This window comes from Xiphophorus maculatus, chromosome 18 (genome assembly GCF_002775205.1).
Source record: "Xiphophorus maculatus strain JP 163 A chromosome 18, X_maculatus-5.0-male, whole genome shotgun sequence".
In the NCBI taxonomy this organism is placed as follows: Eukaryota; Metazoa; Chordata; class Actinopteri; order Cyprinodontiformes; family Poeciliidae; genus Xiphophorus; species Xiphophorus maculatus.
In genome coordinates, this window is record NC_036460.1 from 1807736 (window position 1) to 1834857 (window position 27122).

The window sequence follows — 27122 nt, forward strand, 5'->3', positions numbered from 1 at the left end:
CGTGTTGGGTGGTGTGCAGTTTACTTCTGGGCTGGCTATACATGTTTTCAAGAAGTTCTGGGAATATTTAGCAAATTATAAACAGGCTGGTATGTAGTCCAGAAAGAGCATAGCATGAATAGCTCCGGTTGTCTCTCCTCACCACTAGTGGGCACTGTGTTACAAGTTTCTGGGATCAATATATATTATTTAACATTACATATCAATGAGTTTGTATGTCGAAACCTTAATCTAGCTGCATATCAACTTTACTTAGCTAACTACAATTAAACAGTAAAAATTAGGCACATACATTTATTTACAGTTTCAGTTAAAAACATTTATTAGAGATCGTTTTTTGCTTCTCTGCTTCCGATTGGATGAAAACATACCACGTGACTATGTGTAAACGCGGATATTTGCCTTTTTCAGAACAGAAATTCTCGTGGGCATTTGTTATGTAACAAAACAGATCAGATTGTATTTACTGCGAGGCAGCAAAGGCTTATATTACAAATAAAATGTTTACATCTCTATAAAACTGAAAAGAGAAAAAGAAGGGAAAAGAAGTTTATTTAACTTTATTATTGTTCTATTTCTACAGAAGTGGATTAGACACACTGACAAAAAAAAAATCAGAATTATTTTTTTCAGTCAGATTATTCTTGTGACCCAAAATAATCTGTATATTTCCAATATATCTCAGTTTTTATTTTACATTTGTGATTTATTTTATGTGATAGTTCAACATTGATTCTTCTCCCATTTTCAGATCTGCACTCAAACCCACCGCTTTAAGACCGCACTGTGAACTTTTAGTGTTTAGTGAACATTTTATTCATTTATTATTATTTTCATATGATGTGACAAGAACTATCTGTTATTGTGACGTATCAGACAAGCAGAGTTAGAGTAACTAACTGGTTCCTGTTGTCTGCGAGGACCAACGTGCACATCAGAAAAAACAGGAAAAAACGTTAGAATAAAGGAGAGATGTTAGTATGATGGTTAGGGTCGCAATGACTTCCCCCTGAACCCGTCCAAGCCTAAACTCCCTCACCCAACAACAGCCCAGACAAGGTTAATCAAGCCTCGCTGTGTGTTGTATAAGGCCAATTAGGGATCTATGCCATTAAATTAAGGCTAAGGTAAAGAAGTTTCCTTCTGTAAAACACAAGGAGACTTCACATAATCCTAAATGAATGTATTAAGGTAAAAACGTAAGCACTGATACCCCGGGGTTAGGAACCTGTTGGTTGATTTAAACCTGTTGGTTAAAATCAACCAACAGGTTATAAGGTAGCCATGATCCATGAACCCAGGTAAAATGGTAAATCTAAGTAGAGATACACATCAAGCCTGAGGTCAGGGTTGGGGTAGGGGAAGGGTCAGAGTTAGATGTTCATGATTTTCCATTCATTTGCATGCCTTCCACCCTGACCCCAATTATCCAGGAGGACCAACATGGACATTAGGCAGGCATTTGAATTGGGCCACTTGGGTCCAAACAGGACATTTGGGAAGATTTTGCAATTCCTGGTAATGCCTGATGGCAGCATTGTCTTGAAGAGTGGAGTGACGTTCACCCCACGTGAAGCTGGGGGCCAAATGGCATATGTGTAATGGGTGGGTCAATGTGGACAAGGTTCTGCTCTCTGCTGGGTTTGGACCACCTTATATTAGTAGTTCTGGTTCCTCCTGGTTCTGGACACCTTTTCCAAGGTCCGCCTGGTTCCTGGTTCAACCCTTGGTTCTCAGTTTACCAAGTTTCTGAGCACCAGGCCTAGAGTAACCCCCGACCATTAGGGGCCTCCTGGGTCGTCCTCAGTGTCCCGTTCAGTGCATGCCAAATGCCCCGTTTTATCCCTAAAGAACCCTTTTACTTCCTGTGACCAGAACTGATCTGTGCAGCGTTGATCAGGTCAGAACTGAAATGTTTAAAATCATACACACAAAAAAGGAGAAAAATCACATTAAAATATTTATTTTTTGTTTAAACTCTTCAAACAGTCGGATTCATCTTTTATACAGAAAAAAGTAAAAACATGTTTGTCCTTTAAAATGGTGGAATGTCCTTTAAAAACAGTGAGACTGCATCACGTGACTGGTCACTGCTGCCGGACAGAAATTTGAATTCAATGTCTTTACAACGCCAAGTCACCTGTCCTCTGAGAAACCGAGCTGCTGATTTCCCCCGAGTTCAGTCTGACAGGCAGAACTCAGCCTGGCAGTCTAAACACAGGGTGCTACAGGATAAAAACATGAGCTAAGTTTGTGCACAAACTGTGAGAAGTGTTTTTAGGTTAGTGTTTAGTGATGTCCCACTGCGCCTGAACGCAGCACGACCCCTCAGTAAACATGTTTTAAATTAAAAAGCTGCTTCCTGTTGTCTTCTTCTTCCTCCACTAAAACGAGCTCCATAAATAAATGTAGTGCGCTCGGAGCAGGATGAACCGCTACAGCAAACCAACAGTGACCTTTAACCTGCAGTGTCGCCATGGCAACAGACAGGCTTCAGCTTCATATGTACAACATATCTACACATGTATATATATATATTTATATTTATATATATTTACAGGAGTTTTCTGAACACTAACTGCTCCGTTACAGGGTGAAAATCAGAACAACAGGAAATCCAAACAGCTGAATGTAAACGACAATAATAACAAACATACATATATGTATAAACATGATTTCATCTGTTGGCCCCAGGATTGGTGGAAAGCCTGACAGTCAGAGTTCAGGGTTCAGTCAGAAAGATCAAAGCGACTTTGGATCTGATGGAGACGCCAGAAACAGAGCGAAAGAAAAGAAAACATCAAAAATGGAGCCAATCTTCATGCTCCACCCTTAAACTGAGCAACGCCTAGCTCTCTGCTGATTGGTCGGCTTTCTACAGCCGGCCAATCAGAGGACAGAGGCCAAGAAACGAGCCTGGAGAAAAAGCTGGATTTTAAACAGAACTTCTGCTTTTCACAGCAACTTAAGGTATGAAGTTGAGTAAATAAAATAAAATACGCCATTTTTTATAAGTAGCACTGTTATAATTTCATCTGAAGTAAAAGAATCATACAGAATAAATTCTGGCTTCTGTTTATTTCTTGTGTTTAATTTAACCAACATCTGGTCTGAAACTTGGTTATTGGCGTTTCTGTCAACTCGTTCACATACAGAGCACTTCACACTTAATCTGAGTCTGAGTCTGTGAGAAAAACTAGATTTAAAACCATATTTTAAATATGCGTCATGTGACCGGTCACTGCCGCAGGACAGAAACCTGAATTTCTGATATTATAGTATATCAAAGGTCTGTAGTGATCCAACATATCAAGCACAGCTTGTGTTCGCTATTGTAACATGAGTTTAGCTAACTGTGTAGCTAACAGCTAACTAACTTAGCCAGAGTTTTTGCTTTTCTAAATTTTGCCCTCTTATCAGTACAAATGGTTTACCAAAAGTAATTCGATCATCTACTGGACTTTAGGACATAAAGTTTCCTGCTTTGTCTTCATCATTACCAGTTTTATTCCATTTTATGACAACTTATCAGCGCTAGACAGTTCGCTATTGAGTCAACCACGCTAACAGCTTAAGATAACTCATTTAGCAACTTAGCAAATGTCCATCAGAATTGTTGCTTTACTCACTGAAGCCATTTGGGCCTATAAGCCACCTAAGCACAGTTCAACAGAATTCCAGCTAATGCTAGCCGAAGCTAATGATGTATGGTAGCAACCAACAAAGCTAAATTAAGAACTGCTGAGTCATCTCAGCAGTAATCAACATTATTGTGATACATTTAATGTAACTTAAATATTATAACAAACTTCGTCAGCAGTAGCTACTGATTAGTGTTAGCATAATTTTAGCATTTAGCTATCAAAGCTTCAGTCGTATATAGATAGCATGTTATCATAATGTCAGTTGCATACACAATTTTTTGAGTATTTTATTATTTTATAACTTAAGCTATTGTTTCAACTTAACTTATTGAAGTGCTTTCAAACTAAATCAGACAGTAATTAGCTTTATTATCATCCTTAACCACAAGGTCATTTTAAAGTTCTATAGATACAAAAAGCATTGTATGGAAACAAAGTAGTCAATAAAACTTAGAAACAGCATTATGTGCAAAAAACAGCAAAGCCTGAAACTTTACTTATAGTTTCAGTTTTTAGGTTCAGTGCCTACAAACATGAATACGAAAAAAAACTCCTGGAGTTTGGGAGAAAATTTGACCTTTAGTATTTCACCCAATATAGTCAAAACATATTCCCCGAAACTAAAATGAAAAACTGGCGTCTTTACGTTGACAGAGAGAAAAAAGAATATTTACATCTAATCAGTAAGATTTCAATGAAAGGTTTGCCAACTTCGTCAGCTTTCAGTGTTTCTGAGGATCCGCTCTCTATATGGGACTCGTTCGCTTTCCCACGACTTGCCTGGTTACATAAGACCTGTTTGGTTTCTCAAGACTCGCTTTCTTTCTCTGGCCTGTTTGTTCTCTTTCTTGGAACTAGCTGAGTTTTTCCAAGTCTTGTTCAATTTCTACTCTCTTTCTTAAAACTTGCTTTCTTTCTCAGGACTAGATATGTTCCTTGAGACTCGTTCAGTTTCTAAAGACTTGTTTGATTCCTCCAGAATCGTTCGTTTTCCTAAGACTCGTTCAGTTTCTCTGGCCTATTTTCAGAGAAACTTCCTTCCTTTCTCTTAACTAGTTCAGTTCCCTTGCACCTGTTCAGTTTCCAAAGACTCTCTTCCTCTGGCTTACTCTTTTTTCAGGACTTGCTCCCTTTTTGGGGACTAGTTCAGTTCCTTGGGACTCGTTCAGTTTCTGATGTCTTGTTTACATTCTGTGGCCTATTCTCTTTCTCAGGACTCGTTCTGTTTTCCAAGTCTTGTCTGGTTACACCAGACCCGTTTGGTTTCTCAAGACTCGCTTTCTGTCTCTGGTCTGTTTGTTTTCTTTCTTTCTAGTTCAGTTTTTAAAGACTCCTTCAGTTTCTTGAGACTAGTTCAGTTTCTCTGTCATGTACTCCAGTGGTCCTCAACCTTTTTATTACCGCGGACCGGTCAAGACTTGGTAATTTTGCTGCGACCCGGGACCGTCAGGTAATGCTTCTTCATGTTGGCGTTCCAGCTAAAGCATTTTTTTTTTGCCCCGATTTTCCCTTTACGACAATCTTACAACGTCCTGCAGTGAGTGGTGTGTTGAATACGCCCGAACTAAAATCGTTCGTATTCAACATTGTTTTGGCCCGATTATCTCAGCCTGTGATGTTTTTACTGACTGGGTGCGAAACGCAGCCTGTTGAATGTGACAGGTAGCCAATCAGAAAGCGCGATGACGTAAGAACGGCGGGGAATCCCAGACAGTTGTCATTGCAACTGAGAGTCCGGTCGACATCAGAGGTGATATGTGGAAATGTTTATTACTATATGTAAAGGTAATTTTCTATATGTTTATTATATGTGGTTATGATTATTCAGTTAAAAATGTTAACTATGAAAAAACACAACTCACCTCCAAATCATAGAGCAGCAAATAGAGCGGCTGCTCCGCCATCTTTTATCAAACATCTTTTCTTTTTATGTCTTTTATCGCTTAAAATGAGCCACAAACTGTCACTGCTGCTTCTACATCATCATCCTGTTTGATTATTCTACATTCATGTTTGGTCTGTTGGGGGTTTTACTGGATTCTCTTCTGGAATCGGGATGTTCGTGAGTGGAATCGGTTCTGTGGTGTGTTGCTCCTGATCGAACCTGTTGGACTTTTATCGGCTCTGTGGTCACAAAATCGGCCCACAATCCATGTGAACCAGACCTAAAACTCATAAGCTCCTCTCCTCTCGTCTCTCCACTGCCCTAACGCTCTCTGACTCTGGTCGCTATGGTAACGTTTACATATCCCTTCAAAATAAGATACAGATGCGCCACAAAAACGAACATTTTACTTTGGTGAAAACTTTAACTCAGGATAACGACTAATGGAGCCCTGAGCTTGTTTCTCTGCAACCAGACGGTCCATCTGGGAGAGATGAGAGACGATGAGACCGGAAGTGTTGCTGATGCTCAGGGTTCTTGGTCTCTAGTGGAGAAGCAGCTTGAAGCTTCATTGCCTCATTAACATCCGGTCACCATATCATGCAGAGCTTGGACTGTGGGAATCACCTGCTGGGATAAATCCATCCTCCTGGCTCTTCTCTGGGCCTTTTCCCTTCACAAAGAAACTTTCCAAACAATCTGATCCGTTTCTGACTCATTTTGCTGCTTGTGGCTCCATGTTGGCGGCAAGACGGAACCGAGAGAGTCCGGTTAAAGGATTTTCAAAATAAAAGATCCTCCAGACTCAAATAACTCATAAAACGAAAATATTTAATTGCTTCTTACGCGGCCCGGTACCAATTGGTCCACAGACCGGTACCGGTCCGCGGCCCAGGGCTTGGGGACCACTGATGTACTCTATCTCAAGACTTGTTTCCTTTCTCAGGACTAGTTCCCTTCCTTGAGACTCGTAGTTTCCAAAGACTAGTCTAGTTACTCAAGACTCATTCAGTTGCCCAAAGCTGTTCCAGTTTCTGAAGACTTGTTTAGTTTCTCGAGACTCATTCAGACGATGAATCATAAACTAGTTTCTAAAGACTAGTTAAGTTCTTCAGGACTCATGCAGTTTCTCAAAACTATTTTGGTTTCTGAAGAATTATTTGGTTTATCGAGACTCATTTATTTTCTAAAGACTCGTTCAGTTTCTAAAGACTCGTTCAGTTCAGTCGTGACGGTTTGATCTCAGCTCTTTGTGTCTCCATCAGATCCACATGCAGCTTCCAGCAGGTTACCAGTCCTGCACCAGTAGGAAAGCCCCGTGTACTGGGATCAGTACTGGGATCAGTGAGAATGCCTCAAACATCCAGAGAAAAACACTCACCTGCCAGAAGTCTGTATGGACGCTGTATGGAAGCCCATTTGAGCAAAAATTAAATCAACCAGCAAGGTAAAAGCTAAAATCAAAAAGTATGGTAAATCAGTGTAAAATGTAACTTTTCACACAAAAGTAAATCGTTTTTAAATGTATTTTTACAGTTCAATTGGTATGTACTTTAGATTAATTTAAAGGATTGAGAGAAAATTTTTAAAATAAAATTTTCCACTCACTTTATAAAAAATATTCCCACAAAAAAGCAAAACAATCAGATGTTCCACAAGAACAAAATGGTCAAAAACTCTCTGCCTGAGTTTGATTTTTCCCAACCAATAGTCTAAAAACGTTTTAGAGTTTAAAAAATATCTTGTTTATGCGTTTTTCCTCCAGTCAAAGCAGTAAAACCTGCTGTTACCATGGAAACTCAGACATTAGTGTTGATCTGGATCAATCAGCACAATCAAACATTATCGACGTTTTCATTTATAACTCCTGATTTTAACTTCCTGGCACTGATGGGCTTCCATACGCCACACAGCTTCCTGAACGGCGTCACAACGACTCGTTTCTGGCTGTGGGAACTCGGCGAGCTCTGATTGGTTGTTACAGGAGGCCGACTGAGCGCTTGCAGCGGCAGCGGCTAGATGATGACGGAGGGCCCAGGTGGCGTTGCCGTCGTTGTGGAGACGGACTGCTTGGGTGGAGCCAGGTCCAGCAGCGCGCTGACCGTCCCGGCCACCTGGGGGAGCCCTCGCTCCTCCAGGATGTGGAGTGGAAGACACAACTTAGTCTGCACAGACAAACACCACAGAAGAAGAGCAGACAGCGACGGGCGGGGCGTCAACAGAAAGGTGGGTCAAACGATGACAACTTAAATTAAGGAACAAAACAACCGTAACCATGGCAACTCAGGAAAAAGAAGCAGGAAGAACAGGAAGTGATGCGGGATGGAGGGAAGGAGTGCTGCTACTGAGCACTGCCAGTCAGCAGTCTAAAGGACTGTCGTTTTCTCTCGCTCACAAGTAGGGCTGCAATAGAGATACGAATCTTTCAGCGTCCGGCGATTCGATTCTGAAACGATTTTTATTTCAGAAACCAATTTGTTTCTGGGATTCACTTTAAGTTTTGGACACAAGACGAAAAGACAAATAAAAAATTTATTTAAGAAATTCTAAGGCTCCATTTCTGCATAAATATCTGTAACTTCATTCACCAGTATTAGGTTAGCTTAGCTGCCTGGCTTTTTCTTTAAAAAAAAAAAACAATTCAAAATATAATTTTAAGCAGAATTAAAATCGATTCAAATTGACCAACATCAATTTCTGAGAGTTCTGAATCGATTCTGAATCGAGTAGGAATTAAGATTCTTTACAGAATTAATTTTTTTCTGCAATTCTAAGATGCAACTTGCAGATTTTTCATTTAATCGCTTATGTCTTAGAAATACATAAAAACAGAATAAATATATTTATTTGAGGTTTTTTTTAACCGAATCTGAACCAGGTGGAGCTAAAACTGCTACTGAAGGATTTCTGGGTGCAAAATAATAACAGACAATGATTGTTTTTTCTATCATAGATGTACAACGTTAATATTTGTTGTAAAGTTTTGACTTCATTGCAGCTCTAAGTTGTTCTTTCAGCAAATGGTATTTTTTGTTGAGTCTGTATTCTGCAGTTAACGATTAATCAATTATCAACTAGCTGGCTCATCTCGATTAATCTGATTAATCGTTTCAGGAGGAGAAAAGCTTGGAAATATTTCTGCTAACTCAGGTGAGCTCAGGGGAAAAAATGAGTCAAAATGGTTTTCTGGACTTTATTTAGAGAATCAAGAGGAAAAATCCAAACCGATCCGAGGTTAAAAACACATCATCATCATCATCATCATCATCATCATCATCTTATAAAAAGGGGAACGGTCAGGGGGTGTGACCTCATCCTGACCTCACAGCAGCAGCAGAACATAATGGTTACCATGGAGACGACTCCCAGAGTCCCGGACTCGGTTCTGTTCTGGTCCTGACCCGCTTCACGCGGTCAGAACGGTAAAAAACACTCAGACAGGCAGGCGGACGTAAGGCACGAGGGGGCGGAGCTTCAGCAGGCAGGAAACGGACCAAACGGACAGGAAGTTCTGCCTCTAGCTGAGGCATGATCCTCTGCGACTCGGCGAACAACGGCAAAGACACGTTACGGCTTATCCTCAGGTCCACGAAATCCCAGTTCAAGCCAAAACAAGTCCTGGTACAAGTCCCAGAAAAGTCAGAGTCCAAGTCCAAATGTCCCAGTGCAGTCAGAGGTCTGAAACTAACCTAACAAATCCCAGTCAAACCCACAGAATCTGGGCTGCGTCCAAAATGTTTGTGCTGAATCCACAAGTCCCATAACCATCCCCAGTTCAGGTCCACAAGTCCCAGTCCAGATTCTAATGCTGCGTTCAGACCAAACGCGACTCGATGCGCACACATGGATGCACGTCTACGGTGCGCCGCCGGGCGTGTAGCACGTCAATCACAGAGACTGAGCTATGTGACGTATTGACCTGTAGTTGGTGTCCTGTCAGGATGTGGAGGCCCCGATGCTAATTAGCAGGCTAATTCTAGCTAGCAAAGATGGCAGATATGGTTGTGTCCCCCATCTATGTCGCCATCAGAATACAACGGACAACAGACGATTCTGATGCGTCCAACTTGAGGCGCTGGCTACATTTTGGCAAAACAGTTTGGTCTGAACGCAGCATTAGCTAGGCTACGTTCACAGAGCAGGCAAACGCGACCCTAATCCAATTTTTTTCATTTCATATCTGACTTTTTCCACAGCAGTCTGAACAGAAAAAAATATATAATCTGTCACTTCCATATGTACATGAGAACAAATATTTCTGCCGTGACAAAACGTAACACCTGTGATTAACATGTTTCAGGCCAACTTGGTTTTTTAAAATGGGTTTAACAAGTTTTATGGCCTTAATCTCAACTACATTAATTTAAGACATTTTAAGGATGCATGGACGCCCTGCGGATCAGCCCTGCAGAGGCCCGGTACCGACCGGTTGATTTGCAGGATGTTAGATCTGGACTGGACTTGGACGACCCTTCACTAGAGGTACCGACCATCCCAACTGGACCCGGCGTTCTCCAGAGGAGAGGGAACCTGCAGCTGTGCTTGTTCATGAAGTATTCCACGTTTCTGTGCGTCAGGAACGGTGTAGCTACAGCGGGAGACGACAGCTAAACGGACCGAACCCGACAGAGGTCCTGTAGAGGTTCCAGTGGGGTCTAAGCGTGCGGCGCCAGGTGAACATAGATGGCGCAGAGAGCCGACATGACGGACAGGTAAAACAGGGCAAAGCCGGCCATCTGGACCTGGAGGGAGGGGCTAAGAGTGGGCGGGGCCATTGAGAGCAACACCTGCAGCGTCCCGTAAACCCCGCCCCCTTTCCCCTCCAGAACGTCGCCCACCGAGCAGAGGCGGTCCTGAGTGTGTGGGTGTGATGGACACGGTGGAGGATAAAAACGAGGAAGGAGTGAAACAGGAAGCAAAATGGAAGACAGGAAGATGAAGAGAAGAAAGGCAGCTGTTAGTTTAGAAAGAGGAGAAGAAGAAGAAACTTCATCAGATGGTTCAGACTGAATCCAAACGTCTGAACAGCAACTTCTGTTACAACAATCAGTTTAAAGGCTCATCTCATCTTGAGCAGGAGGTCAACAGCCAGATCACTGAGAGGACAGTTGCTGTTTGTGAGCATAAAGTTTCTGATTTACAACCAGCCTCTCTGATCTATCAAACTATTAGCTACTTAGCCAAACTTGAAATCAGCAGTTCAGGCTTTTTAAAAATCAGTGATTGGCCAGAAAACGGCAATCGGTGAACTGCTAGGAATTATCCAGAAGGAATTTTATTTTTTTTTATTTGTCTTTAGTTGTTTTTGCCCACTGTGGTGAATTACAGACAGAATGGCTCAACACAGGAAGCTTTTAAGCTCCTGGTTGGGGTGCCAGTCTGTTAGGTATCTAAACGCTGATGTATTGGTGTTGAAGTTTAGCTCGTCCTCCCTGCAGTCTGCAGTCTGACAGAGTTGGATTCAGCCTCCGTCTCCTAGGTGTGTGTTTACCTGTGGGACTCCGATCCTGCGACACGCCTCCAGGAAATTCTCCACGTTGCGGCGACACTTGGCCATGGTGAGCTTAGGCTGCAGGGACAGAGAGAGGTCAGCGGAGGTCAGCTGGGGTGACAGCATCAACTGACCAATCAGAGACACTCACCACAGCGGGGGACGGGACGTGGATGCTGGGGACGGAGCGCGGCCTCACGTGATTGGCCAGGTGGCACAGCACCACGCCGTCCGTCAGGGCGGCGCCCAGGTCGCTCGGCAGCGCCACCTTCAGCCGGGCCTCGATATTCTGGGCGGGAGGAGAGAGTCGGTGAGCAGACCAATCACAGGGCAGTAGAGGCGGAGGAGGTGGAGCTACGTACCTTCCTGAGCTGCTCCACCAGCGCTGCGTCTTCACCCACCAGAGGAGGAGTAGCAGGAGCTTCCTCCTTGGGTTGAGGCAGCGCAGAAACAGCGTCCCCTGCAGGGCAGAGAGGGAACAGTTACACTCCAGCTACGAATGTTTTCCGTACCTCCAGAACCAGTCCGGTATTCTACTGGAACCAAAACTTCATCATCTGCCCCACTTCCAGCTGCTGTGGTTCTCTTCCTCTCTGCTCTGAGTCAAACCAACCTGTTCCCCTCCTGGCCTGTGGGGGCGCTGCACCAAGAACCACTGAAGGAAACGACACAAAAACCTCTGAAGACACTGAGAGCAACTTCCTTCTTCACCAGATGGAAACAAGATGGAGGCGTCACATTTTAGCGGTTGGAGGATTTCGCTTTAGTCTTTGGCTAAAGACCAGGAGCCATTTCTCCTGCTAGCGCTAGGCTAACACGTTTGTTTTGGTTTTATTTACCCAGAAAGCCTTGCGCTGACATTCACATATCCATTCAAACATCACAGGTGAAAACACACCTTTTCTCTTCTCATCCCTCTGACTGAGGCGATACAGAAAGCTCTCCGGTCGCAGGCCAGACGTCCGACTGGTAGCCCCGCCTCCTGAGCAAGGGTACGAAGGCGACTGATTGGCTGAGAGGAAACAGAAGGTTCAGAGTGGGAGGAGCTGTAGGTAAGGTTAGGGCAGTATTCAGGTTGGTCTTGCTCTTACCTGTAGGAGACAAGGTGGCTCTGTCCTCCCCCTGCTGAGAAGACAAAACACAGGACGGTTACACACCTGAGAACTTCCAGAGCTGTGAGAGTGAAACCATTAGAGCAGGAAGTGACAGAGAGGAAACCAGTAGGAAACAGGAAGCTATCACCAATTCAAATCAACATGCAAAGACAGAGGGACAGAGGTCAGGTCAGGGATCAGAGGTCAGAAACCAGAAGGAAGAAGTTTTCTTTCATCTTTGGGCCAGAAACCAACAGAGAGAAATCTGTGATGTCACATGCAGAAAACCCACTGATCCCTTTGCATGCTTTTATTTTGAAAACCGTTAATGAGATGCGAGCTTGTGGGTGGAGCTCCAAGCTCTTACCATGATGAGGGCAGAGTCATCTGTGTGGGTGGAGCGCCTGGAGGGGTAGATGTTCTGACAACAAACACCAGACACACATCAACAGACATAAAGGGGCGTGTCCTAAACACAGGGGCGGGGCTACGGCTCTGTGCCGTCCAATCAACACGAAGAAGAAGAGGGTCTGCAGGTAAATGAGTAAGAAATGGAGACTGACTCACCTCAGGTTCTGGACTGGACTTGGACGGACTCTGAGCTGCTTTCTGCTGCAAAACAACAGCAGGACCAGTTAGAGACGCCCCCTGCTGGTTAAACTGGTACTGCAGAAACTACTGGAAAACTGGCAACAAAATGGTTAAACTGGTCTATGACCTTTTAAAATAGCGACCGGTTAAAAAAGTGATCAACTGGTTAAACTGGTGTCTGAATGCCTGGTTATGTACCTTGGAGTAGCTGGTGACGCTGTCTCTCTGGAGAGAACGGTTCTTCTGCCGCTCTTCGTCGTACCTCAGAGCGGCGAGCTGAGCCTCCCTTCTCATCCTCTCCACACCTCCAAAACCAGTACCGGAAACAGAACCATAACCAGAACCAGCTCTCTGGAAAAACACGGATAAGAACATGAGGAGCCAGTTTGCTGCTGACGCTTCTTGTCAGACGGCTCCGTCATCATACCTGACTCTGGGAGCTCGAAGACGCTGAGACGCCGTCAGCCATGTTTCTGAGAGAGACAGAAAGTCAGACAGGAAGTGAGACAGGAAGTGAGGACACAGGTTGACGTGGTCGGGGCTAGATGTTTTTATTAACCTGCTGTGTCTCTTCATGTCTTCCGCCCGAGCCAAGCTGTTCTTCACTGGGGAACCCTGAAGACATGAACAGGAAATCAGAGCTTTTCGAAATAAGATCCGTCCTGCTTAGGTCAACGACTTTTCCTGATTGACTCAGGCTGAATGAAAGCCTCCAGCACAAGGGGGCGGAGCCTCACCTCCCTGGTGATGCGTCTCTCGATGTATGCCATGAACTGAGAGCTGAGGCTGCTCCGGTCTGCTCCTCCTGAACGGCGCTTCCCCTCCTCTTCCTCCTCCACACAGCTGTCGATGAAGTCTATCTGCTCCAGCTCCCCGTCTGCTGGGGACAGAGGAGGAAGTGAGGAGGAAAAGAGGAGGAAGTGAGGAGGTGACAGTCTGTGGGCGGCTGAGAGAGTCTCACATGTCCCGTTGGGCAGCACATGTCCTCCTGGTCCGGCTCGCCTCTGGTCTCTGACCGGCAGCTCTGACGGTTCCTCTGAAACCTGGAACAGAAGACGAGGTTCTGTTAATGTCCCTGCAGGACGGACCGGAGCTCCGGATCAGAACCGGCCGGATCGGCTACAGCAGTACGGTCTGACCTCGTTGCCCAGCCACCGCTTGTCTCCACTGTCCACGCTGTTGAAGCCCGAGTCCAGCGCGCCGTACGGTCGCCCTGGATACGCCTCGTCAACACTGCCGGGACACAGCAGCAGTCAGTCATGAGGCTTTTATTCTGAAGGAGCAGCATTATAGTGCGTGTGTGGGGTCAGACCAGGAGGTCAGAGGTCTCCTGTCGAACTCAGGCAGCTCCGGCGTGGTCTTACTGGCCTCCAGGTTCAGGAACTTGAAGATGTGGACCTTCCCCTTGATGCAGATCTGCAGGACAGAACGGTGTTAGGCTCAGCCGCAGAGCAGCAGCTGTGATGTCACTTCCTGCGTACCTGTGCGGGCGGGCTCTGCAGCGGATTGTTGTCCAGGACGATGGCCTGCAGCTGAGTCAGGCCGCGGTAGCAGACGGGAATGGAGGTCACTTTGTTGCAGGAGAAGTCGAGGCGCACCAGAGGAAGCTCAGCCAGCTCTGAAAGGAGTCACATGGTTCTGATCCGGTTCTGGTTTTTCTCCCGGCTGGTCCGGGCGTGTCTGAGTGAGTTTACCTGAAGGGAGTCGGACCAGGTGATTCCTCCGGATGTTCAGGTCTCTCAGAGCCTCCAGCTGACCCACTTGGGACGGTAACGTCCGGATCTCGTTACAGCTCACATCCTGCCGCACCCGACAGCAAGAGATCAGAACCGAACAAAAGTTCTGATCAATAACGGGTCTGATCAGCCCATCAGGAACCGTACTCACCAGCTCGGTGAGGTGTCTCAGCTGGCCCAGTTCCTCTGGCAGAGAAACCAGTTTGTTGTTGGAGGCAATCAGAACCTTGAGAGGAAGGCTGCAGACGACGGCCGGCAGGACGGACAGCTGGTTCCGACTAGAGGAGGACGGACAGACAGACCGGTCAGCAGAGGTGGAGGCCACTCTACCGCTAATGGCAAAGCTAAGTTTTAACTTAGCATTTTGCTAACTTTGAAAGTTATTAGTGCATTTATCTTCCTCTAAATACATTTGTCCAGATGAATTCTAAAGCAGTAAGTTAAAAATAAACAGCAGGGCTAACTTTTAGCCCACCGTTTTGCCGCTTTCCAGATCAATTCCCAAGTGCTAAACTTAAAATGATTTCTGTTAATAATAATAAAGCTAGTTTTTTACTTTTTTGGAAACTTTGGCTGCATTTAACTTCTCCTGTGTACAGTTTTCCAGATGAATTCTGAAGTGTTAATAATAGTGAGGCTAATTTAGAAAAGGTTTGGCAACCTTAGCTTTTCTAAATTAAATTTTCTGGATAAATTCTAAAATGTTAAACTTTATGGTGAAGTTTTGCCAACTTTGAAAAAATTTAACACACTTAGCTTCTTCTAAATTAAATTTAGAGGAATTTAAATGATAAGCATAAAATTAGCTGTGGTAACAATACCAGAGCTAGTTTTTAACTTAGCCCTTTACTAACTCTTTACTAACCCAGATAAATCCTAAAGTACTAATTTATTTCATTTCTCTTATTAGCATAATTTACAGAGACAATACACACAAACATAGAACACAAAAAATTTGCAACTGATGCGTTGCATCAAGAGTAGCTGCATCAGCTAATCCGCAATTCTGCTTAGTTCACCATTAAACATTAAAGTTCAACATTATTGATGAAGTTTTGCTTATGAATTCTTCAAGTAATTAGATGTTTATATTCATGCTCTTATTTTGAAGTCTGTTCATACAGCAGTTCCATTTCCTATCTTCCAATTCTCTACAGGCTTACAGATGAAGACGACGGGATAAAACATCAAACTTTACAATACATGTAAAATCCTCAGTTTGTATAGAAGTAGGTGGACGTTTGTGTGTGTACATTCTGCTGTGTGTGTGTGTGTGCGTGTGTGTGTGACCTGAGGTTCAGGTGCGTCAGGGCCTGCAGGTTCACCAGGCCGTCCGGCAGAGACCTCAGGCAGTTCTGGTACAGGTTCAGATACTCCAGAGACACGAAGAGGCAAACCTCCAGAGGAAGCTCCGACAGCCGGTTCCGGGACAGATCTGGACACACACACAGATCAGTTAGACTCTGGTTCTGGTGATTAATCATCAGATGGTTCTGGTTCTCTGACTCCATATTTGAAGTGATTCTGCTGAATCACCCGGACTCCTCCCTGCTGCCGTTGTTCTCCTCCCAAAGTCCCCGCTGACTCCACTGCCAGCGACACGATGCAGAGCCGACCCACAAACGCTATATTTATCAGAGCAGCTGTGAGGAAGCACTCATCACCATGGTAACCCCAGCTTCCTTGTTTGTAACAGCAGCTGGTGATGCTCATCAATCCACCATCACAAACAGGAAGTGGTTCGTTGGGGGACTTCCTGTTTGTTTGTTTGCCACCAGGCCCTAGGCTCAGATTCTGGGAGAGATGGAGCTGCAGCCGGGAGTTCTGGGTAACGTAGTTTGAGCTGTTGAGGGAGAGGGGTGAGCCACAGACCAAAACCACAAAGTTGGATATCACTTTGATCTGGCAGGAACCGCAGAGAGAGAAGCTGCTATCAGAGCGGTTCTGAAGGTGATCAGTGCCCCTGTTAACGGAGAGCGATCTGAGCGCGCTCAGTTAACGGAGAGCGATCTGAGCACGCTCAGTTAACGGAGAGCGATCTGAGCGCGCTCAGTTAACGGAGAGCGATCTGAGCGCGCTCAGTTAACGGAGAGCGATCTGAGCACGCTCAGTTAGTCGGTCACCAGGTGCTCCTGTTTACAGCAGGAACAGAACCCGAGGCAGAACCTTCTTCAGGCAACCAGTGTGTTCAGCATCGGTTACCATGGTAACCCAACAGTCTAACGTTAGATGGACCATAGATGGTAGATATGGCTTTAAATTGATCAATCTGGCCTGTTTGGAAACACTTCATTCATCCTAAAGGAAAGCTAAATGTTGTGGAATCATACAAGCATCTTCAAAGAGTCATTGTGGGCATTAAGAATCTCCAGCAGCAGTCAAGTTTGCAGCAAATCTGAAGAGGCCTCTGACTGAAGATAGTAATAACATGCTAGTAGCTCCATATCAGGGCAGTAGAGATGATCTCTTCTGGGATTTTGGGTTGTAGTTCAGGTGTTACCTCAGAATTCTGAGATGCTAATCAGCCGCTCCTGTTTGTGAAAGAACGCCTTGTTGCCATGGTTACCATCATAACAACTGTCAGAGAGTATTAAAAGTAAGATCAAAAATCTTTCCAGCTGCACACAGTCAAAAACCAGACTCAACAGAAAACACGATGAATAAAATAAAAAAAGAAGAAATGAAGCAGTGCAGATGATGGAGTTCCTGCTGAGTTTCCTCCTCCATCACAGTCTGACACAAACAAAGGGAGCCTACATCTGCTCTCCGTTATGCCCCTCCCCGACCACACTGAACCCCAAAATAAGCACATTGTAATCAATCTTCCTGTATTTTTACCTACAATTTCATCATCTTTTGCTTCCTTTTCTCCCCATTTGTCCCATCTCCAGTGGAGCCTCATAGATCACACTACATGTGTATAAATTATTAAAATAAATCATAATTTGGTTCATCTGTGTTATGCCTGATCAATAATCGGCTGATTTGGCTCTTTTAGGGGGGCGCTTGTTTCCTGGTCCACACCGTCCCAAAGGGGCGGAGCCAGCAGTAGGCGTTCAAATCAAAACAACAAAGCCACACAGGTGTGTCTTCACCTTTCCTACAGGGTCTGATCCGAACCGAACCTCGGACCAGCTGAATCACCAGAGACTGCAGAATAAAACCGGCTGTTTGTGTTTAACCGGACCGCACCGGTGTGCTGTCATCATCTGTTACCCCTGATAAACAGTTCATCCCTCGGCCTCACCTTCATGAGAAACCAGCCTGAAGCAGAGCAGGTTTATAACGAGTTAAAATTATAACAGTCATAACACCAGCGTCATACGGCCAGTGTTAACTGGGAATACTGGTAACCAGTGCTAAGCAGAGGTTCCTCCATGAAGGAGATAATTTTAAACTTTGACCCTGTTGGAAAATATAACCAAACATCCCCTTTTCTGTCTGATCTGAGCGGTTAGCGACCAAAGAGCGTGTGACGCCGTTGAAAGAAGAGGAAGCCGGACCTCATGTAGCCGGGGCTCGCAGTTTGTCACAACACCGGCCCTCACTGTTTTCCATCCTCCTCCTCTGGAATTGGAAGATGGATTCAACTTTTCCCCCGTTAAGATCCCTAAAACACCCCTCTTAACCACCTCACCACTCCCAACAGAGCTCGGACTCTATGGTTCTGCTGGCCGCTTTTGGACCTCACTTACCGGCCCGGACGGTGTCGGTCAGGTCGTGGTTGGCGGCGCTCCGGGGAAACTCCTTCAGCTTCCTGCCGCTGAGGTTCAGACAGCCGCTAACCGACGCTTCTTCCAGCGCCCGGTCCAGGGAGCGGTTCCAGGACGCTGGGCCCGCCTGGCCCAGTCCATTAGAGTTTCCGAGGATAGCATTGCCACCGGCTCCGACCGTGAAGTTGAGTCCGGTGCTTTCCGCAGACCCCAGTAACACCGAGGCCGCCATTACACGCTCCGGCTGTTAGCCCCCAATGCTAACGGCTGCTGTGGAGAGGAGCATGCGCAGTGCGGCGCGAGGAGGAAGCGCAAAACTGACCAGAAACACTGCTTCTAGTACTACATAGTACTTCTGTATATTAATACATTATTACATAGTGACTACACATATTTCTGTATAGCCTTATACTTACAGAGTACTATACTGCCACAGTACTATTGACTGACCCCAAATACTTCTATACTCTAATAGCAATTTGGTATTTAAGACTTATTACAATTATTGTAATAAGTCTTACATATTCTACAGACACAAATATAGTACTACAGACCAATCATGATACTTCCGTAAATTACAGCGTTGCTACAGAGTGACTAAAAATTCTGTACACTAACAGGCAAAGCACATATGCTATAGTATATTCCTACTAATACAGCCACAATACTGTAGTTTGACCCTAAATACAGTCATATACTAATACTACTAGAGTGCTGCACACTCATAAATATTTATTTGTGCTGCTATTAATATTACTGATGCAAAATACCATTATACTGCTTTATAATATTACAGTAGTACAAAATGATTATAAACATGACTGTGTACTACTGCTAACACTAACACAATCCTACAGGCTGACTGTAATATTACTGCAGTGCTACAAAGTGACCATATATACCACTGTATACCAACACATACTGCACTACAGCCAAGCCACAAATGCTATAGTACACAACAATTATAGCCTGCTACGCATTTTAATACAACTACAGTACTACAGATCTATCACTGAAATAAACTAATATAAATACTGTTGATACAAAGTACTACATACAGACTGATGATAGATTTTCTATATTCTACCACACTATGAAATATTAGTGTATTCATGCACTTATAACTAATATAGACTGATCATTAAGAGTACTGTATAGTACTCCTGATAGTTCTACAGTACTACTCCCATTTGTAATGAAAACTCGAAAATTCAAATTTCCTAGTTGGAAAAACCATTAAAATAATTTATAAATACTAAAATGATTAATTATGATTAAATAATTAAATTACATTTTTGATCAAATGACTTGTTTAAGATCAAAGTTGAAAGTTTAGGAACAATCAAAATAAAATTATTAAACTTATCTGGCACACAGAAGGATTTGCTTCTTTGTACATCTGATTTTTAAATTGATATTTAATAGATATTTATGGAATATTTTCCATTTTGAAAAGCATGAGAAACGAACGGAATGAAACCCTGAGCATCCTCTTCATCAGGCTGTAAAGAAAAAACAGTGTCTTCAGTCAGAGGCGTCTTCATATCTGCAGTAATACAGACTGCTACATTAGATCATACCTGCTAACATTTATCAGCACCTGCAACAAATGTTTGAACAAATGCGGATGATATAAGTTACATTTGATCTACCTCTAGGATTAATAAAGTATTTTTGAATTTGAGAGGCCTTTCGCGTTGACGTCACGGAACCAATAGACTCCATCCCCCATAATCCTGAGAGGTGTCGCATTCTGGCGCATGCGCACTTCAGTGGTGTCCAGGGCCGGGTATCATGGCGACGTACGTGGACATCCTGAAGAGAGAGTTTCCTGAGATTGACACGGAGCTCTTCGACTACATCACAGGTGAGACACCGGGGAAAGAGTAGCTGTGTGCCGGCAGCTTATCGGCGCTTAGTGCCGGGAGGGGGGAACGAAGCCAGCGGCCGCCGGCTCCGGTTGGTACCCACACAGCGGCCTTTAGGGAGTCTGTGAGCCGGGCAGCCGCGGCTCTCTGGCGGCTCGGCTCCCCGGGGTGAATGAGCCGGAGCCGGGACACCCAGGGAGCGCCGACCCGCGCCTGGTTCGGGCTAAATCTGGCTCAGAATTAGACCCACAGCAGCTGCCATTCGGGGCCCTTCAGAACAGCAGGAAACCGGGCGCCATGTTTGTAGGAAAGTAAGGATGAGGTTGGACTACAAACAGGGCTCTACTCAGACTCAGCACGTGTCAGGCACTCTCTGTTTTAAAGTTAGCTTCACTGGCAAAGTATGACTCAGGCACAACATTATGACCACTCACATTAGATGCTGTAGTTGGTGGGGTCAAAGGTCAACCTTCTCCAGACCTTTTAAATAGAACCAATGTGTTACTAGGAGCCACTTTGGAGATGTAAAACCCCAGGGTTTTCCTGCCAACGTGTTTCTCTACCCTACCTGGAAATGTGGTCCAGCTGACTGGAGTGTAACCATGGTAATGTGCTACAGGTGTGTTGGACAGCGGCGCCTCTGACTTTGAGGATGGCGAGGAGGTGTTTGACGCCATCGGTGGCGTCCTGCAGGACGTTTCTGCTGACAGTAAAAACGAGGACGACGTCAGAGACATCTGCCTGCAGATGTTCAACACCCTGAAGCTGTGAGATCCCTCTATGTGATTGGTCTGTCGATGATGATGATGATGATCAGGAGGTAAACATGAGGTTTGTGTTTCCAGGAACAACCATCATCATCCTCAGAAGCAGATGCTTCTGGACGCTCCAGTACAGCTCTCTCAGATGTCCGCTGACTCTGGTAATGTTGGACTAAGATGGTCGCCCAGTTTTGTCTAGTGTTTTTTTGTTTTTGGTTTTTATCAGCCTGATGTTGATCTGTGTGGTTCTCATCAGTCTCAACAGCCCAGGACATCCAGGGAATCTGGATGATGAAACGTCCCCAGAACACAGTGAGTCTGAACTCATATTTACTTACTGACCTTAAAGCAAACTCAGCCTCTGTGATTCCCCCTGGCCTGCTGTAGAGATGGGTTCTAATGACCTCTGACCTTCTGTCTCTGTGTTCTTGTCGCTCTCCAGACGGTTGATGCCAAGAAGCTAGAAAAAGCTGAAGCCAAGCTGAAAGCCAAGAATGAGCGCAGGACCGAGAGGGATACTCAGAAAGCCACCGGTCCGCTGTGAGTCACTGAGCGGCAACACCTGTCCTTACCTGTCTCCTTTCAAATTTACTCATCTGTCTCTTCTTCTTGCCTGTCCCCACTTGTTCTCTCACCTGTCTTCTCTCACATTTCCTCACCTGTGTCCTCCCATTTGTTCTCTCTCACATTTACTCACCTGTCCTCCCAGGGTTCTGGAGGAAGCGTCAGCCAGTCAGGCCAGCAATAAGAAGGAAAGCCGCGCTGATCAGTCAGGGAAGAACCGCAGCTACGACATCCGAATCGAGAACTTTGACATTTCGTTTGGAGAGAGGTGAGGACCGCCCTCATCACAGCCAGCAGGTGGCAGTGTTTAAAATCGTGCTTCATTCCATGTGTTGTTGCGCTCAGATGTCTGCTGCAGGGGGCGGAGCTGTCCTTGGCGTCGGGCCGGCGGTATGGTCTGATTGGTCGGAACGGTCTGGGGAAGACCACGCTGCTGAAGATGCTAGCTAGCAGGAACCTGAGAGTACCGGCCCACATCTCCATCCTTCATGTGGAGCAGGAAGTGGCAGGAGACGACACAATAGCACTGCAGAGTGTGCTAGAGAGCGACACCAAGCGCGAGGACCTGCTGAACGAGGAGCAGCGGCTCAACGCGCGAATCGCCAACGGAACGTAAGATCAGGCTAATGTTCGGGCTGCGGCGGGCGATTACGTCTCAGTGCAAACTGTGACGTTGGGTTGTTGTTGTTTCAGGGCCGACGGGACGGAGAGCGTGCGATTGTCTGAGATCTACGCCAAACTGGAGGAGATCGAAGCCGACAAGGCCCCGGCACGGTAACTATGGCAACACATTAGTTGCACAGAGAATGGTACTGGAACGATTCTTTATCCTGTCCGCATCTTATCGTCCAATCAGAGCCTCAGTCATACTGGCCGGTCTCGGGTTTTCTCCCAGAATGCAACAGCAGCCCACCAAGTGAGTAACGGTCAGACATTGTTGTTTTTCTGTGTCTGGACCACTCGGAACCCGCATGTTCTCTGTGTGCAGGGAGTTCTCCGGAGGATGGCGGATGAGGCTGGCGCTGGCCAGGGCACTCTTCGCTCGGTGAGTTTCCAACGTTTCCTCTCCGTCAGGTCACATGATCCCTGATTAACCTGTCTGTGTTTTCTCCACCAGACCTGACCTGCTGCTGCTGGACGGTAAGTTACCCATCTAGCCCTGGCCTAACTAGCACCGCCCTCAGCCAGCTACACCCTCAGCTAGCCTCGTCCTCTTGGCAGTCCTCTAATGACTGTGTGTGTTTCAGAGCCTACCAACATGTTGGACATCAAAGCCATTCTGTGGCTGGAGAACTACCTGCAGGTCTGTAGCCATAGCATCACTCATAGGAAACAATGGAGTCATTAGCCGCGAGCTAATGTGAGCTGAATGACTCGTCCCCCTCAGACGTGGCAGTCCACCATCTTGGTCGTCTCCCACGACAGAAACTTCCTGAATGCCGTGGCGACAGACATCATCCACCTGCACTCGCAGAGGCTGGACACTTACCGTGGCGACTACGAGAACTTCCTGAAGACCAAAGAGGATCGCCTGAAGAACCAGCATCGAGAGTACGAGGCTCAGATGCAGTACAGGCAACACATACAGGTACTACCGGGTACTACAAGACACTACAGGGCTAAAGCTAATACCTGAAATGATCCTGGAATCAGAATAATATTTAGTAATCCCAGGCTCCAAATTATCTCAGACAAACTCCTGAAGCTGCCACGGGCTCAGGCTAAGTTCTGAAGCGACAGCAGGCTCAGGCTAACTCCTGAAGCTGCTGCGGGCTCAGGCTAAGTTCTGAAGCTGCCTCGGGCTCTGGCTGACTCCTGAAGTGACCGCAGGCTCAGGCTAACTCCTGAAGCTGCCATGGGCTTAGGCTAAAACTTGAAGGGACCCCGGGCTCAAACTAACACTGAAAGTGTTTGTGTTTCAGGTTTTCATTGACAGATTTCGGTACAACGCCAACAGAGCTGCCCAGGTCCAGAGTAAGATCAAGCTCCTGGAAAAGCTGTAAGTTCCCATCCTGACCTCATGTTGTTTATCATTGTGTTTTTCATGGACATTGTGTTTTGTGTTTTACTGTTTCTGGAGTTGCATTGCTTCTCCTGCTGATGTAACCGTTGTTGTGTCCTGCAGACCGGAGCTAAAACCAGTTCAGAAAGAATCGGAGACCACTTTGAGGTAAGAAGCTGAGGCCTTCACAAACTGGACGATCCACCAGAGAAGAGATGATGCTGGTTATGGATTCATTTATTCCTGTTTTCTTGTAGGTTTCCAGATAACTTTGAGAAGTTGTCTCCCCCTATTCTTCAGTTAGATGAAGTAGAGTTTTACTACAGTCAAGATCAGCCGCTCTTCACCGGACTGAACCTGTCGGCTGACCTCGAGTCTCGCATCTGCATCGTACGTATCATCAGTTGATCAGAAAGTCACCTAGTCCAAGATTTAAAGCACCTATTCTGAACTGGTTTTGCTGGCAGGTTGGTGAAAATGGTGCCGGTAAAAGTACCATCCTCAAACTGCTGATGGACGACTTGACGCCAGTCAGTGGCATCAGACAAGCTCACAGGTGAGACCGCCTGGCGTCCAATCAGATTGGCTGACTGTGAATAAACTAATAATCTATTTTAACGGTTAAAGAAATGTTTCTGATGAAAGGTTTAATCAGAAATCTGTGTAATCAAAAACCTTTACGCTTTGATTGGGGAATCTTTACTTTTTAAATAGGAAACTTTTTGGGGGTTTTTTATTGAAGTTTCATTTTTAGATCAGGACAATTTTCTTTTTGAACTGAAGAACCGTTTTTTTCTGATAATTTTTACTGTTCGATCAGGAGAACGTTTTGATTTGATGAGGGCTTGTTCATGATTTGATACGAGAACATTTGTTGCCTTTTTGTGCTGCAGTTAAAGAACCTGGGGAAAGTTTTGCAGGATGAAATTTGGAGACAGCCTTTGTTTTTTTCCACCTGGCGTATAACTGGCGTCTCTTTGACAGGAACTTGAAGATCGGTTACTTCAGTCAGCATCACGTGGACCAGCTGGACCTGAATGTCTGTGCCGTGGAGTTGCTACTTAACAAGTTTCCCGGTAACTATGGTGACAACAGATCCGTGACCCGTGGCTGGGCGGCGAGCCCTGATTGGCCGCTGTGTTTGTGCCGTAGGTCGGACAGAGGAGGAGTACCGGCACCAGCTGGGAGGTTACGGGATCACCGGGGAGCTGGCCACGCGGCCGGTGGCCAGCCTGTCGGGGGGACAGAAGAGCCGCGTGGCGTTCGCCCAGATGACCATGCCATGGTAACGCAGTCACATTTTGCACGGCGTTGTACTTTCATTTGGTTTTCTATTGCTTCTAAAACAAGAAAAGAAAAACAGCCCAGGCGCTAAATAAAAAAAACATGCAGCTGTTTTTGGCAATAAAATCTATTTTGGTGTCTAGAAAATGAGCCGTTTCATAAACCTCTGGAATCTAGCAAATCAGATGTTTTACCATCCAGAAACCACCGGAGTGGCTTTTATCTCACTGTTTCTCATTCATCTTAACAAATTCTTATAATAAGAATTTAGATTTATTTTTGTCATAATAAATTCCAAATTATGTTTAAAAAAACTGTTTGTCTTCTCAGGATTGTTACTTTTACTATTTCCTCCACAGTTTTTTTCATTGAAATATCAAAACATACCAATAAAATTGAAAATATGATTAAAGTTTAGTGATAAAAATCATACTTTATGTGACTGGTGTCCTAAAGAACAGTTTTAAATTTCTTTTCAAGAACAGCATTGGTGTTTGCAGGGCAAAGATTGTTGCGCCATACAATCACAACCAGAGTTACCTAAAGGAGAAGAAAACAGTTTTTATTTTCACTTTTATCATTATCATAGTAGTACCATTTAACACCCAAATAATAAACTGAATCATAATAATTAATAAATAATAAACAAAAAGGGAAAAAACACACACACAACCTAACCCATGAATAAAATTTGACATTTCTGTAAAAAAAAAACTATTCAAAAAATATTAATCATCAGAATATAAATTATTGAGCTCATTTTATTTTATTATGCAATTAATTGATTAACATGTAACATTTGTGGCTATAAACAACTTTTATTTTTCTGGACTTGGAGCAAAATTTACTCTTTGGATCAGATTCCTGTACTGGACTCCAGAGGGCCACATAAAAACTTACAGCGGGCCGGATTTGGCTCCCCGGACCTTGAGTTTGACACGTTCATCTGTGTTTCAGTCCGAACTTCTACATCCTGGACGAGCCGACCAACCACCTGGACATGGAGACCATCGAGGCTCTGGCCAAAGCGCTCAACAAGTTCAAGGTGGGTGTGTCCGCTCTTCCTCCTGACCCAGTGTCTCACCTTAGCCCCTAACCTGTCTGGCGCCCCCTACAGGGCGGGGTCATCCTCGTGTCTCACGACGAGCGCCTTATCCGCCTGGTGTGTAAGGAGCTGTGGGTGTGCGACAGCGGGAAGGTGTGGCGGGTCGACGGCGGCTTTGACGAGTACCGGGACATCCTGCAAGAGCAGTTCAAGAAGGAGGGCTACCTGTGAGGCCCCGCCCCCTGTCGACTGACCACGCCCACCAGGGATCCTGGAGAAGCAGCCAATGAGCAGTTGGAGTACATGGGAGGACCAGAACTGTCATCCTCTGCTCAGGCGACCTGCTGCGAGGTGATTGGCTGTTGGGGGTCACCTGGTGCAGTCTCAGAGAAGTCTGGATTAGGAACGACTCGAGTTTAAATGTTGGGTCAAACAGAATCTGTTGAGACCTCTGAGATTTTATGAGATTTAAAGGACCAGAAAATAAAACATGATGCCATGAAGTCCAGTTTCTGTTCATCTTCTTCACCTGAGAGAAAGGGAGCAGAATATCCACAACATTTCACACCATGAGCCCGGTTTTACCAGAACCAGCTGTGGTTCTGCTGCACTCCAGCCAATTCAAATGCAATTGATGATCTGTTTTTGTGTTTTGTAGCAGAAAGCAGGAAATTCAACTAAAGGGAACTTCCTCCACTACACCTGCATACGAGTGCTAGCAACTTGCTCAAGGGATAACCGAAGTATAACGTCAACTTCCTAAATTAGTTTTTTGTTTTTCTTGGTGAGAAGGGATTTTTCAAAAAGGGAGAAAAAAATCACCAAAGGGTGGTGATTGCCAAAAGATGGTTTAATCTAAATAATACTTTTGGCAAAAAATGACCTGGGGTCTTTGGAAGGTGTCAGTGTGTTTATTTTCTAGTTTTTAGGTGATTCACCTCTTTAAGATGCCGACCTGGACAACTGACCCTGTAGCTCATCTCAAAAACAATCACGGACAGATTGGCAGGTACAGGCTGATCCAGGTGAACGGATTTGGATCCGTCTATCTGTTGGAAAGATATTGATAATTCTGCATGTCTTCTGGTAGTGTTGGTTCTGTATCATTGATGCGTTCTTCCTGTGGTCTCGTACCAGTTCTGTAGTCTGGTAACCGAACTTTCATGTCTCAGTTTCCCTGGAAGTCCAGAATCAACTCGTAATTATCTGGTTAATTTTTAGTATGCTAACATGCTAGCAGGCTAACAACCTTTCATTCAATTTAATTCAAAAACATTTCATTCTTTCCAAAGGGAAATTTAATGTGTAGCTCATACCCGAGTGTCTTTTAAATATTTGTTCGGCGTTAGCAGTGGTCTTCGTATAACAGTATTCCGACAGGAAGAGGGTGGAAGACGGAGGCTCGGGTCTGCCGCGTCATGACATGCTAACAGCGAATAGCTTG

General features: G+C 45.1%; 2 protein-coding genes across 7 annotated transcripts; one reads left to right on the top strand and one right to left on the bottom strand.

Annotated features, from left to right (window-relative positions):
• Positions 1–7129: 7129 nt before the first annotated feature.
• Positions 7130–18418, bottom strand: lrch3 (leucine rich repeats and calponin homology domain containing 3). Of its 6 annotated transcripts, none has more exons than XM_023351582.1 (20): positions 18137–18418; positions 15732–15876; positions 14593–14719; positions 14400–14505; positions 14187–14323; positions 14018–14121; positions 13845–13938; positions 13667–13748; positions 13443–13585; positions 13265–13320; positions 13133–13178; positions 12904–13056; positions 12682–12726; positions 12482–12535; positions 12112–12145; positions 11919–12032; positions 11383–11480; positions 11172–11309; positions 11021–11098; positions 7130–7694 (listed from the first exon to the last, which is right to left on the bottom strand). In XM_023351582.1, the coding sequence occupies exons 1-20, from the start codon at positions 18384–18386 to the stop codon at positions 7545–7547; spliced, it is 2154 nt and encodes a 717-aa protein (XP_023207350.1). In that variant the 5' UTR covers positions 18387–18418; the 3' UTR covers positions 7130–7544. The 6 variants fall into 6 exon arrangements, with proteins under 6 accessions (XP_023207350.1, XP_023207348.1, XP_023207349.1 ...); XM_023351580.1 differs by lacking the exon at positions 7130–7694 and adding an exon at positions 8709–10382 and having other exon boundaries at positions 13443–13582; XM_023351581.1 differs by lacking the exon at positions 7130–7694 and adding an exon at positions 8709–10382 and having other exon boundaries at positions 12682–12723.
• Positions 18419–19910: 1492 nt separating this feature from the next.
• On the top strand, positions 19911–26181 carry abcf3 (ATP binding cassette subfamily F member 3). Its single transcript, XM_014472204.2, has 21 exons — positions 19911–20021; positions 20642–20789; positions 20868–20944; positions 21040–21095; positions 21226–21323; positions 21493–21615; positions 21693–21959; positions 22041–22121; positions 22204–22263; positions 22336–22392; positions 22465–22487; positions 22595–22650; positions 22735–22935; positions 23270–23346; positions 23473–23517; positions 23607–23739; positions 23817–23905; positions 24334–24425; positions 24502–24634; positions 25591–25678; positions 25751–26181. The coding sequence occupies exons 1-21, from the start codon at positions 19949–19951 to the stop codon at positions 25907–25909; spliced, it is 2136 nt and encodes a 711-aa protein (XP_014327690.1). The 5' UTR covers positions 19911–19948; the 3' UTR covers positions 25910–26181.
• The last annotated feature ends 941 nt before the right edge of the window (positions 26182–27122 follow it).

Coding starts and splice junctions, on each gene's coding strand:
- lrch3 (XM_023351579.1), bottom strand. CDS start 18,386: ATGGCGGCCTCGGTGTTACTGGGGTCTGCGGAAAGCACCGGACTCAAC. Junction 12,727..12,903: donor GCGTCACCAGCTACTCCAAG/GTACATAACCAG, acceptor GTTGTTTTGCAG/CAGAAAGCAGCTCAGAGTCC. Junction 12,536..12,681: donor AGTCCAGTCCAGAACCTGAG/GTGAGTCAGTCT, acceptor GTTTGTTGTCAG/AACATCTACCCCTCCAGGCG.
- abcf3 (XM_014472204.2), top strand. CDS start 19,949: ATGGCGACGTACGTGGACATCCTGAAGAGAGAGTTTCCTGAGATTGAC. Junction 20,790..20,867: donor ATGTTCAACACCCTGAAGCT/GTGAGATCCCTC, acceptor TTGTGTTTCCAG/GAACAACCATCATCATCCTC. Junction 22,488..22,594: donor TGACCTGCTGCTGCTGGACG/GTAAGTTACCCA, acceptor TGTGTGTTTCAG/AGCCTACCAACATGTTGGAC.